Genomic DNA, 11,372 nt, shown 5'->3' with positions numbered 1-11,372 from the left:
TAATTGCGTTTTAATAGGTGACGTCAACAGAATATACACTAAAAAGGGATTTTTCGATAATCCCTTGCGGGGGAGAGGGACAGGATTAAGGCTTACCGTGAAAAACTTGGCTTCTATTATACTATTTTAGATGCGGTATTTTGCGTTTTTAATTGCGTTTTAATAGGTGACGTCAACAGAATATACACTAAAAAGGGATTTTTCGATAATCCTTGCGGGGGAGAGGGACAGGATTAAGGCTTACCGTGAAAAACTTGGCTTCTATTATACTATTTTAGATGCGGTTTTTTTGCGTTTTTAATTGCGTTTTAATAGGTTACGTCAACAGAATATACACTAAAAAGGGATTTTTCGATATTCCCCAGCGGGGAAAAGGGACAGGATTAAGGCTTACCGTGAAAAACTCGACTTTTATTATACTATTTTAGATGCGTGTTTGATTGCGTTTTAATAGGGTACGTCAAGAGAATGTACACTAAGAAAAGATTTTTTGAAATTCCCCCACGGGGGAGGCGTTATACATTTATAATAGATACATTTTGAGCCACAGCAACGCGTGGCCGGGTCTGCTAGTTACTAAATAAAGTCTTTGTAGCCCTTCAGGTGTTGATAGGCTGTCTCTGACTTCCTCTATTATGGAATTCAAAGGTTTTCTCGAAGAAATTTTTGTTGCTAATATATTTCTGTCTTCGATGACAAAACTGTATAACGTAATTCATTTTGAAGGCCTACATGTTGTAAAGTGAGTGTAACACACTTTTCATAATTTTTGTGAACGAATACCTTTTCCCTTACTTTTGCTTCTCTTTTATATAGAGTCATAAATATGTTCCACCAGAGGTCAAGTAGATAAAACCACAAAAGAACTTGATCGTGGGTTTGTGTCTTACAGTGCGCCTACTCGGAGTTTTCTGAATTTTCATGTGTCTAACACCTAAATAGGAACTTGTTTCCAAGAGTATGTGTCCACTCGGTAGACCGCCCATTGGCCTTATTTCACCAATCCTTCTTCAAATATTTAATAAGAATATAATAAGTCTTTTAGAGCTTGTTCAATAGCGTAAATTACCAAATTATGGACGAAAATTAATATTAAAAAATGTTGATGTTAGTCCAAAATCCAATTTTTATCTTGTGTGAATATAAAGTATCTGTTTAGGAGTAGGTGTCCGAAGAATAAATTCTGTGAAGCTTGAATTAATGAATCAAATAATGAAAATTTTATTTTTTTAAACAAATTTCTGTATTGGCTATAATAATTTGGTTTCGTTCTGTTTAATGGGACATCGAAACGTAACACAGCCAATTTTCCCAGAAGAGTGTCTCCCGGAAAGATTTTCTATAGGAAACTTGTTCCCATTATACGTTACACAGGTGAAGAAATCCCGGAAAATCTTGCCCGTTAGTCAGGTACGAACCCAAGACCAACTATCAACGTTCAGTAGTTTAATACACTCGTCACTGGTGAGCCTACAAGATGGGATAATATGAAATGCGAAACTGGAAAATTGAAAAAATAGACTCATCATATACTGCTCCATACAATCTATTCCTTATTAGAACTATGTAATTATTGCTTAGTAAAACAGGGAATAAAGTTTTCTGGAAAGACTTAAACGAATGTTCTTGAAGACAAATTTGGACGGCATTTTTTACTTTCTGCTTCCCAATATCATATATAAATTAGAAAAGTTTTTGAGATTGAAGCAAAAGAATTACTTCTGACACGAATCTTAATTTAACCTCACATACAAATGCCTGTATTAGAATAGATAGTTTTGAAGAATACAGAACTGAAAAACAAAATAAGCAAACACACGGTAGTACAGTACTTTTCAAGCTTACTGTTACATGGTACGATATTGAATGTGCTAAAGAGCAGTTGCCAGTCATAACATTTGATTGGATATTGTGATTATTACATTAAAAAACATTAGTTGTGATATTTTTAAAGAACATTTAGTTGAGTAAAACTCTGGATGTTCATGAAAACTTCAGATTAATTTATTCAATAGATTCATTTATTCAAAGATTAATTCAATAATATCCCGCCCAGAACAAAAGTGAATTATTTTTTCTACCGAATTAATGAGGATCTTCACAATTATATTGTAATACAAAAAGTCATAAGTGAAGAGTTTTGAACATGAGGAAAGTTGTTTAAAACATCTCCTGGAAAATCGATTACTCAAGTATTCGTTTCATCTTTACTGTAGTTGACGATCCTGTCAATAAATTTAAGTTCTAATAAATATTGTCAATTTAAAGTAAAATTTTATCTGTGCTGATTTTGCCCGAAAAAACCAGAAGACACGGATAATCCAATATACCCTTGTAAGCCATAACAAAAAATATTGAGAGGTTTTAAATGAACTGCAGTATATATACATGGTGTATTTTTTTATCTTGAGACAATGAAATAACTTAATTAGATCTCATTATTTTAGGAAAAAGGTATAGACAAAAGTTTTGAAGGGCCAATCAATTGGTGACCTTGGGTGCGACCTTGACCTTCAAGGTCACTTGACGTCAAGTCTGTTTTTTCAATGGGAACACATATTTTTGACCTCGGCAAAGAGCGAGAAATTTCAAAACCGGATATACCTTATGGTCTAAGTCAGTGATTCCCAAAGTGTGTGCCGCGGCTCCCCGGGGCGCCGAGATGCCGTCATAAGGGCGCCGCGAAATATTCAATTAAACAATTCGGCAATTTTCTTGGAATTTCCAATTCTCGAATTTTTGCGCCAACAATAGTGTATGCTGACAAAATTCCAAGAATTTAGCAACTTTCGAGTCTTTCATTGTTTTCTTTCCCCACCCATGCTTTTGTGGTTTAATCACTAAAACTTGCGTGTGGAGCTAGCCGCTAAGCGTGGGTAGCGCAGTAGCGAGTTGAATTTCTGTTCATTCGTTGTCACCATCTTAGTGTTCGCATTAGTTTTTGTTTGTTGGACTAACGACTAACTAAATAGTGTGGTGGTTAAGTTAATTTTCAAAAGTTATTTTTATGATCACGCTAAAAATGGACAAATTCTTATTATAACTCGAATAATAAAGATAGTGCTGAATCTAGAGAGGATGTTCCAGAAACAAGTGGCATGGGTTTCGAGAGGCGAAAACGTCGTAAATATGACGACAGTTATTTGGATTTTGGCTTTACATCAATAAACGAAAATGATAAGGAGAGACCACAGTGTGTGTTGTGTATGAAAGTTTTGGCACCAGAATGTATGCTTCCAAGTAAGTTAAAACGACATTTAGAAACCGACCATTCTAACTTTGTTGGTACAGCTCGCGACTTTTTTACCAAAAAGTTAATTGAATTAAAACAACATAAAGGCAGCATTTTTAAGCATATGTCAATACCAAATAATGCTTTGCTAGCATCATACAAAGTTGCATATCCCTTTCCATGCGGTTATACGCCTTTAGGCGTATGTCACGTGACTTGCCGTTAATTCGTGATGTGGCGTACGCCTTTAGGCGTAATTAATCAAAAAATTCGATTATTTTGCGTTATATTCGATTTTCCAGCGATCTTAGCTTTGATTCGCTCTTCTGTAGGTCGATTGACTTTGTTTAAGCCAAAAAGTGTTTTCTGATCACCCCTGGGCCATAAATATTTCGGTAAAATGGACCCCCTATTATTCTACAGCAAATCTTCCCAGTTAACTACACAGTTGACTGAAAACAATCAAAGGGAAACTCCTTCTACAGTTTTATTGGGTATCTTCTGTCTTTGTTGACATTACTTTAACTAATCACAGACTTGTGAAAGAAAAATTTGCCGCGAAAAGTCCCGTCTTCAACCTTCCAAGTAAAATGTAAACAATCGCAATAAATCCGCTTTTTAAATCGTTTTTTAGCATCAATTAACTAATTTAATGTACTTAGACATTAAATTAGCTAATTCTACAATATTTCGGCTAGTAAATATGTTTTCAAAACTATCTAGCAATAAATATTCCCAGGAAACTCCACCTCCCAATAGTAAATCTATGGAAGATCTCTTGCTGTTAATTGGCTTTAAAAATTTTGTTTCTACGCCTATTACGCTCTAATTGGTAATTTTGTATTATGATTGAATCAACTTCAACGAATGAGAGTTTTTTTTAAACCATTTGGTCGGGATTTTCCCGCGAAGAACCAATCCACGTGATTAAAGTCAGAATGTAAACAAACGTTAAAAGATAGCTATGTTCATCGTTTTAGAGCCGTAATTCTACTAGTTTTCATGTTATTTAACTTTACTTAGACAGGAAGATTTCTTATCAAAAGCTTCTATCTGAAAAATTTACCGAAAAACTCATTACTTCCGGATATTGCGTAATTGCAGGAAAACTTAACTAATCGCTTATTTTAGTGTATTATTGTATAAAGCCTTGAAAAAATATAAAAAAAGTGTCGAATATCCACTATTTTAAGCAGAAATATATGATTATAAACTTTAACGTGTGGCTTTACGATAACAATCGACCCCTCTCTCTGCCAAGTAATTAGAGACATAGTGTAAATAACGGCAATAACTTCTCCCCCGCTCTAGCTAGAGAGAGAGCTGCGGTTTCTTTTATTTAAAAGAAGACAGATGTATCTAACTAACAAATGTACAAAATTTAGCGATTTTCTGTAAATTAATTATTTCTTTCTTTTGTTCGTAAGCTTCAAATTTTAATATTATTTTAAATTTCTATTGAACTAAAAATTAAACAATCGTAAACTGTGATATGTTCTTAATCAAACACAAAAAAAGATTGAACATAGCGCGATTTTGAAGCGAAATATCGCGATTTAAAAATTATCCAAAAACTGCAAAAAATGCGGCGCATGACAAATTCCACTCAATTATTTGCTGTAGATCGCCAGCATGGAAAGGGATATAGAGTTGCTAAGTGTAAAAAGACCCATACCATCGCAGAGCAGCTCATTCTACCGGCTGCTGTAGATTTAGTGAACATTGTGATTGGCGAGTCGGCGGGAAAACTGCTTTCAAAAGTCCCTTTGTCTAACAATACCATTAGTCGCAGAATTCGGCACATGGGGAGGATCTTAATATACAATTAATTGAAAAATTAAAAGGAAGTGAATTTGGATCGCAACTCGATGAGGCCACAGATAATAATAAGGACGCACACTTGATTTGTTACGTACGGTTCTTAGATGGTAATTCAATCGTTGAGGACCTTCTTTTTTGTAAAAGTATTACTGGAAGTACAAAGGCTCAGGATTTGTTCGAGATCCTGAATATATTTATGGTTGAAAATAATTTAGAATGGACAAAGTGCGTTGGTGTTTGTACTGACGGTGGTCGTTCAATGTCCGGCTCTTATGGAGGATTGCAGGCGCTTATTCGAAACAAAACTCCAGATTCACTTTGGACCCATTGCATCATTCACAGAGAAGCACTTGCATCAAAGTATATGAGTCCTCCACTAAATATAGTTTTAGAACGTGTAGTAAATATAGTAAACTATATAAAAATTCGGCCACTAAAAGCAAGATTTTTTAAAAAAATGTGCGAAGATATGGGAGCCGAATACACATCTTTGTTGTACTACTGCCACTCACGATGGCTCTCTCGCGGGGGTGTGTTGTCTCGTACGTTCCAATTACGGCAAGAAATATACGCTTTCCTTGAAGAAGAAAAACACGAGTATGCCAAACACTTTGTGGAAACAGACTTTTTGATTAAACTCGCATACCTATGTGATATTTTTGAAAAGTTGAATTCGTTGAATCTCTCCTTACAAGGACGCAATATGCACATTTTAAAGCAAACAGAAAAGATTTCAGCTTTCAGAAAAAAATTACAGCTATGGAAAATAAAAATTAATAAAGAGTGTATCAGTGATTGTTTTCCCTCGTTGCACCAGTTTGTAACCTCCAATGAAATTAATTTGTCTTACAATATAAAATCCATTTTTGTTGATCACCTATCAGAGCTTATAAAAAAGTTCGAAAAATACTTTAAAGCAGATATTGATAAATTTACATGGATTCAAGACCCATTTAGAGCCAAGACTACATCTGAATTTACTTCTTTAGAAGAAGAATCTCTTATTGACTTGTCTCGCGATAATACTTTAAAGTTAAAATTTGGTAGCATGGAACTTTCTGATTTTTGGATATCAGTAAAAGAGGAATATCCACTGCTTAGTGGTAAAGCTCTACGAATATTAATTCCGTTTGCAACATCCTATTTGTGCGAAGCTGGGTTTTCGGCAGTCGCAGTAATAAAAAGTAAATATCGCTCGAAAATTAACGTTGAACGAGAAATGAGGGTCGCCATATCTAATTTTATTCCGAGATTTGAGAAGTTGTGTAGTGAACATCGAGCCCATCCATCCCATTAATAATTTTAATAATGTTAATCAACAATGAACGTTCAATAAATTGTTTGTGAATTTAAAATTCGTGTTTAATTTATTTTTCAACTAACCTAACCACATGCTGGTTGTCCAGTCTCAATATAGATATTGCCGAAACAGTTGAAATTAGATATTTTATATTATCCCAAGGAAAATAGTAAGTATCTGTTTTTAATTTTTCGCTGTTAAATGGATAATCGCTTTTGAAAAGGAAAGTTTTCCAATTTTTCAAGAAAGTCAAAAATTTAGAAAAAAATCTGATGTATTAAGGGCGCCGCGAATAAATCCATTATTTAGGAGCCGCAAAACCGAAAAAGATTGGGAACCTCTGGTCTAAGTCAAAGGTCAAGATTATTTTAAGGTTCAAATTATAAGCTTTTTCTAATGGGAAACCATACTTTTTATTACTGGAATAGACAGGGAGGTAAAAGTTACATTTTTTCATGACCTTATTACTTTGAACTTTAAAAGCATTCACTACTTTTAGCACTACCCAGGAGTAACGACGTTGACATGGTAGTTTTCTGCTCCCATTGAAATGCTTATTTCCAGCGAGTCCCCTTGTTTCTCACTATCGCAATGCTTGTTTTCAACGAGTCACTTTACTTTTCACCATTGCTTGAAATGTTGGTTTCGGGGAAAAATTTTACCATAAATGTTCAAAATGATGCCCTTCTACTTCGATGCATTTGTTGAGCAACGCTTAAAATTATTACGCTTGAAATGATCTTCAAAGTTCAAATTTGGGGTACTCAAATTTGAACTTTGAAGCTGATTTGTGAAATTTCCCGTTCTTTCCATGTAAATGTAAGGTCTTTTACCTCCCTGCCTATTCCATTAATAAAAAGTATGATTTCCCATTAGAAAAAGCTTATAATTTAAACCTTAAAATAATCTTGACCTTTGACCTAGACCATAAGGATATCCGGTTTTGAAATTTCCCGCTCTTCCCATTGCCGGGGTCAAAAGTATGTGTTCCAAAAGTATTGAAAAAAACACGACCCTCAAACGACCTTGAAGGTCAAGGTCACATCCAAGGTCACCAATTGATTGGCCCTTCGACAACCTACAACTTTTGTCTATGCCTTTTTCCCAAAATAATGAGATCCAAAATAATGAGATCCAATTAAGTTATTTCATTGTCTCAAGATAAAAAAATACATCCTGTATATATACAGCTCAACTCCGTTATCAGCGATGCGAGTTTCAAGTATCATAAACCGAATGTATACAGTATTTAGTCGATAAACATACAATGCAGATTTCCTCTATTTTCAAAAATATCGTGTAGAAATTGAAATTTTAACAGGGCTAATGAATCACCTCACTTCCGTTACTTAAAATTGACAGTTGAACGAGGAAAAAAAGCTGAATGTTGCTTGTTGTACTTTGTCATTTTATAGTAATTCTAATATTTTTATCCACAAAACCAATAACCCGCACACGGATAATTGGGAGTTGGGGGTATATACACGTACCATATATTCATTTCTTATTTAGTCACAACGATTTTGTTTTCTGATGAATCTTGAGAAGACATTAGTGCCGATCTTTGAACTGTAAGAAATTAAATTTGAAAATAATTATTGTGATAATATGTTCATAGTTTAAATACCATAGAACTTAAAAAATAATTATATTAAAAATGAAAAATTTTATAATGTGAGCACTAAGAGGGCAGTTTTAAACATACTCACTGTAGGTTTGGCCCTGAACGAATGAAATCAAACGAAACTAATACATAATAAATGCGATTTTGGGCCTCGCAAAATAAAGTTCTATGTGTCGCAATTTCAAGTGCATAAGATGTACAGTTACAATACTTTAAATACATTCAATTACAGAAAATGTTTATAGAGGACCTTATAATATGCACATACATATATATTATTATCTGACATCTCTTATATCGAGGAAACTGTGGTACATGAACACGAAGTATACAAAAAATAAATATAAATTAAATGTTTATTAAAATTATTACCTTCGTCTTCTTTTTCACCGAGACTACTATCTTGCAACTGTGAAGTTTTCCAATTCTTCTTCACAAAATGGTAAATTACACATAGAGTAAAACAGATGAAACATTGAGATATTCCATAAAACATTGGAAATATAAAAATTGAGGCATCTTTCTAAAAAATGATAATTCTTATTTTAATTAGAGATTTCATAAATCTTAATTAAATTAAAATAAGAAACGTACGTTGATATCGAAGGATAACAGAATAATACCATATGCCACAGCATAATTTTGAATTCCGCTTTCGATACCTACAGCGGTACAAGCTGATTTGGGCCTTTTACAAATTAATGCTAAAGCATATCCAATTATGATTCCAGTTATGGGTAAAAATGTGCAAGATACAAAAATTTTCCATGATGCTGTAGCAAGCATGTGTTTGTAGATAATTATCAATAGTACTATAATAATTATGACAAAAATCATACCCATAGCATTTAACCACTGTTAACAAAAAAATAACAAGTAAGATGATTAAAATAAACAATGAAAAGGTTTCAAAGAGTGTTACATACCTTAGTGATATAAGAAGATATCTTAGGAGCTTTCCATTTTATGATCATGCCCATTGTTATGGGGGAAACAATCATTAATAGCGATAATGCAATATTGCCATAAGGTATTATTAAGTTATAAGCTCCTGTATTCCTTGCATATATCCAAAGATTCAAAGGCATCATGCCTAGAGATGCCACGATAGATATTGTAGTCATAGTCACGCTGTAATATTATAAACATAAATGTGAAATGCAAATATAAACAATGCCGTAACTAGGCAGGTGCAACGGGTGCGCAGAAGAAAGAGGGTGCCTAAAACGGGGTATTAAAAATGATCAGTATTATTTTTATTGTATTTGTTATATATATATTTTCCAAGAAAGAGGAAGTCAAAAATAGAATCTTACACAGAGCACGTGAAAAGCTAGTTTTGACACTGCAGATAAATAATCAAATGATTCGAACATACCTAAGTGAGACGTCACCATCCAAATAATACGTAAAGATATTGGAAATTGTACCTCCGGGACAACAGGATATAATAAGCAAACTAGCCGCAACACTTGATTCGAATTGAAATATAATATTATAAAGAAATCCAATTAATGGCATTACAATAAACTGGCAAAAGAGTCCAATGGCAGGTCCAATAGGTTTCCGAATGCCTGTATAAATCTATTTGTATATAAAATATATTGTTTAAAATATTCGTAAGAATAAATTAATAGGATGAGAGAGTTGAAAAATGTGAATACCTGATTCCAAGAAATATCCGCTCCAATAGCAATCATTGTGATTATCACAATAAATATTGAAAGAATATTTATAGCATTTTTTAGATGTTGGTTAATATAGTATTCACTGGTATTATTAGTAGAATTTCTTTCAAGAAAATCTATGGTACTGTTTTCCATACCTACTTTAGAATAAGAAATAAATACAAATTTGGTGAATAATTTTGTCCTGCATTTAATTGTCAGAATTACAAAATTACAAAAACAAGTTTCAGATTTCTATAACTATTTTTTGAAATTCTAGAAAAATTTCTGAAAAAAATCATAAATGTTTATATAATACCCATAAAAACTGCAGCAGAACTAGGAATTTCTATGTTTGAATAAACACTGTTCATAAAATATTAATAACTTCAAATTTACGTAATACGCGATAACTTATGATTATAAATTCATAACATTTTCATGAACATCGATGTACTTTTCATATGGAATATTCCACATCAATTTTTTGATCAACTTGTTAGATCCAGAAGTAGTTTCCAATGCCCTAAACAATTAAATTCTATTATTAAAAGCTACAGGGAGGTGTCAAATAGTTTTAACATCCATATTCACTTGTTTCCATCACTTTTTTTCATCGCTAAATATAACATCCTGTAGTAACTATCTGGCAGAAATGATCATCTTTTACGGACCTCTGATCTGCTTCTCGTATTGACGAGTATTGTGACGAATTTTTTGGCAAAAGATTCTTCTCTAAAATCATAGTCTTCCAATAAGTTTCTTTTAATTTGCTATCTTGAAACACTCAAACTCAATTCTAAGTTATGAACTTTATAAAAATAAAAGTTTCATTTTTAGATAGTGTATGGTTATTTTTAGGCTGATCCCAAAAAGAGGAACAAATAAAGGTTCGGCTCGAGATGCCACCGGATAACAGAACAAGAAGCCCAATTGTCCAGCCACCATACTTATCAGACAAGACTTCCTATATGTGAAAAGTGGTAGCAGAAGCCGTACAAATATTCTGAAAAGGCTTCACACTTCTGATCCCCAAAAGAGACCAGCTTGCCATTGGTTTGGAGAACTGCAATTTACCGATACACTTAGTACCATTTCAGAGGAAATCGATGGCGCTAAATTGAAATTTAACTGAAGTGTTATCACAGAAAATAATTGACAAATTGATTGATATAATAATATTCTAATATAGGGGTTGGTAACTTACTACATATAATAGAGAGTCGTTAATCGGAACACTGGTAACCGCAATCGCCGGTAATCGGCACGATTTTCAGTCGGACTGTGTCGTGCTGAATCGAACGTTTTTGAAACTAAATTTACCTCCAAAGTATAATTTTCATGTTTTTATATTCTTCAGTATATTTATTTTGTTTGTACAAAATGCAGAAATAATTTTTAACGATACGATAGTCTCGATTATTATTATAAAAATTTTCGTTAGGCTTAAAATCGACGAAAATTCAACACGAAGCGACACGCAACGGAAAAAAATTTGAACATCGGACAGGTTAACAAGGACGTCGCCAGGGGGAGGGGCAGAGGGGCAGTTGCCCTCCCCTAGAAATTCGAAAAAGTTATTTAAATGCTAAGTTTTAATTAAAATAATCTTCTTAGGCTTCTTGTAAGTTAAAGAAAATGTTTTATTTGAAATATTTCTTTTCTGGTACATAGTAAATGATTAAAACTTTATGAATCGTTTCTATTTTACCTACATACAATTCATAT

At 33.2% G+C, this 11,372-nt stretch overlaps 1 protein-coding gene across 1 annotated transcript; it reads right to left on the bottom strand.

Moving 5' to 3' along the window:
* Positions 1-2,209: 2,209 nt before the first annotated feature.
* LOC136975536 (sodium-dependent organic anion transporter-like) lies at positions 2,210-9,843 on the bottom strand. The gene is made up of 7 exons (XM_067270609.1): positions 9,642-9,843; positions 9,356-9,561; positions 8,904-9,108; positions 8,572-8,832; positions 8,350-8,500; positions 7,844-7,922; positions 2,210-2,225 (listed from the first exon to the last, which is right to left on the bottom strand). Exons 1-6 carry the CDS (start codon positions 9,798-9,800, stop codon positions 7,858-7,860), a joined length of 1,047 nt encoding a protein of 348 aa, XP_067126710.1. The 5' UTR covers positions 9,801-9,843; the 3' UTR covers positions 2,210-2,225; positions 7,844-7,857.
* Between the last annotated feature and the right edge of the window lie 1,529 nt (positions 9,844-11,372).

Source organism: Centruroides vittatus, unplaced genomic scaffold (genome assembly GCF_030686945.1).
Source record: "Centruroides vittatus isolate TY-2023 unplaced genomic scaffold, ASM3068694v2 contig_374, whole genome shotgun sequence".
NCBI lineage: Eukaryota > Metazoa > Arthropoda > Arachnida > Scorpiones > Buthidae > Centruroides > Centruroides vittatus.
This window is presented reverse-complemented; position numbering and strand designations above follow the sequence as displayed.

Bases quoted from the DNA above. Each gene is read 5' to 3' on its own strand.
- LOC136975536 (XM_067270609.1), bottom strand. From the start codon at position 9,800: ATGGAAAACAGTACCATAGATTTTCTTGAAAGAAATTCTACTAATAAT. The intron at 9,562-9,641 runs GTATTCACATTT...ATATACAAATAG, and splicing joins CGGATATTTCTTGGAATCAG to ATTTATACAGGCATTCGGAA. The intron at 8,833-8,903 runs GTATGTAACACT...TTTTGTTAACAG, and splicing joins TATCTTCTTATATCACTAAG to TGGTTAAATGCTATGGGTAT.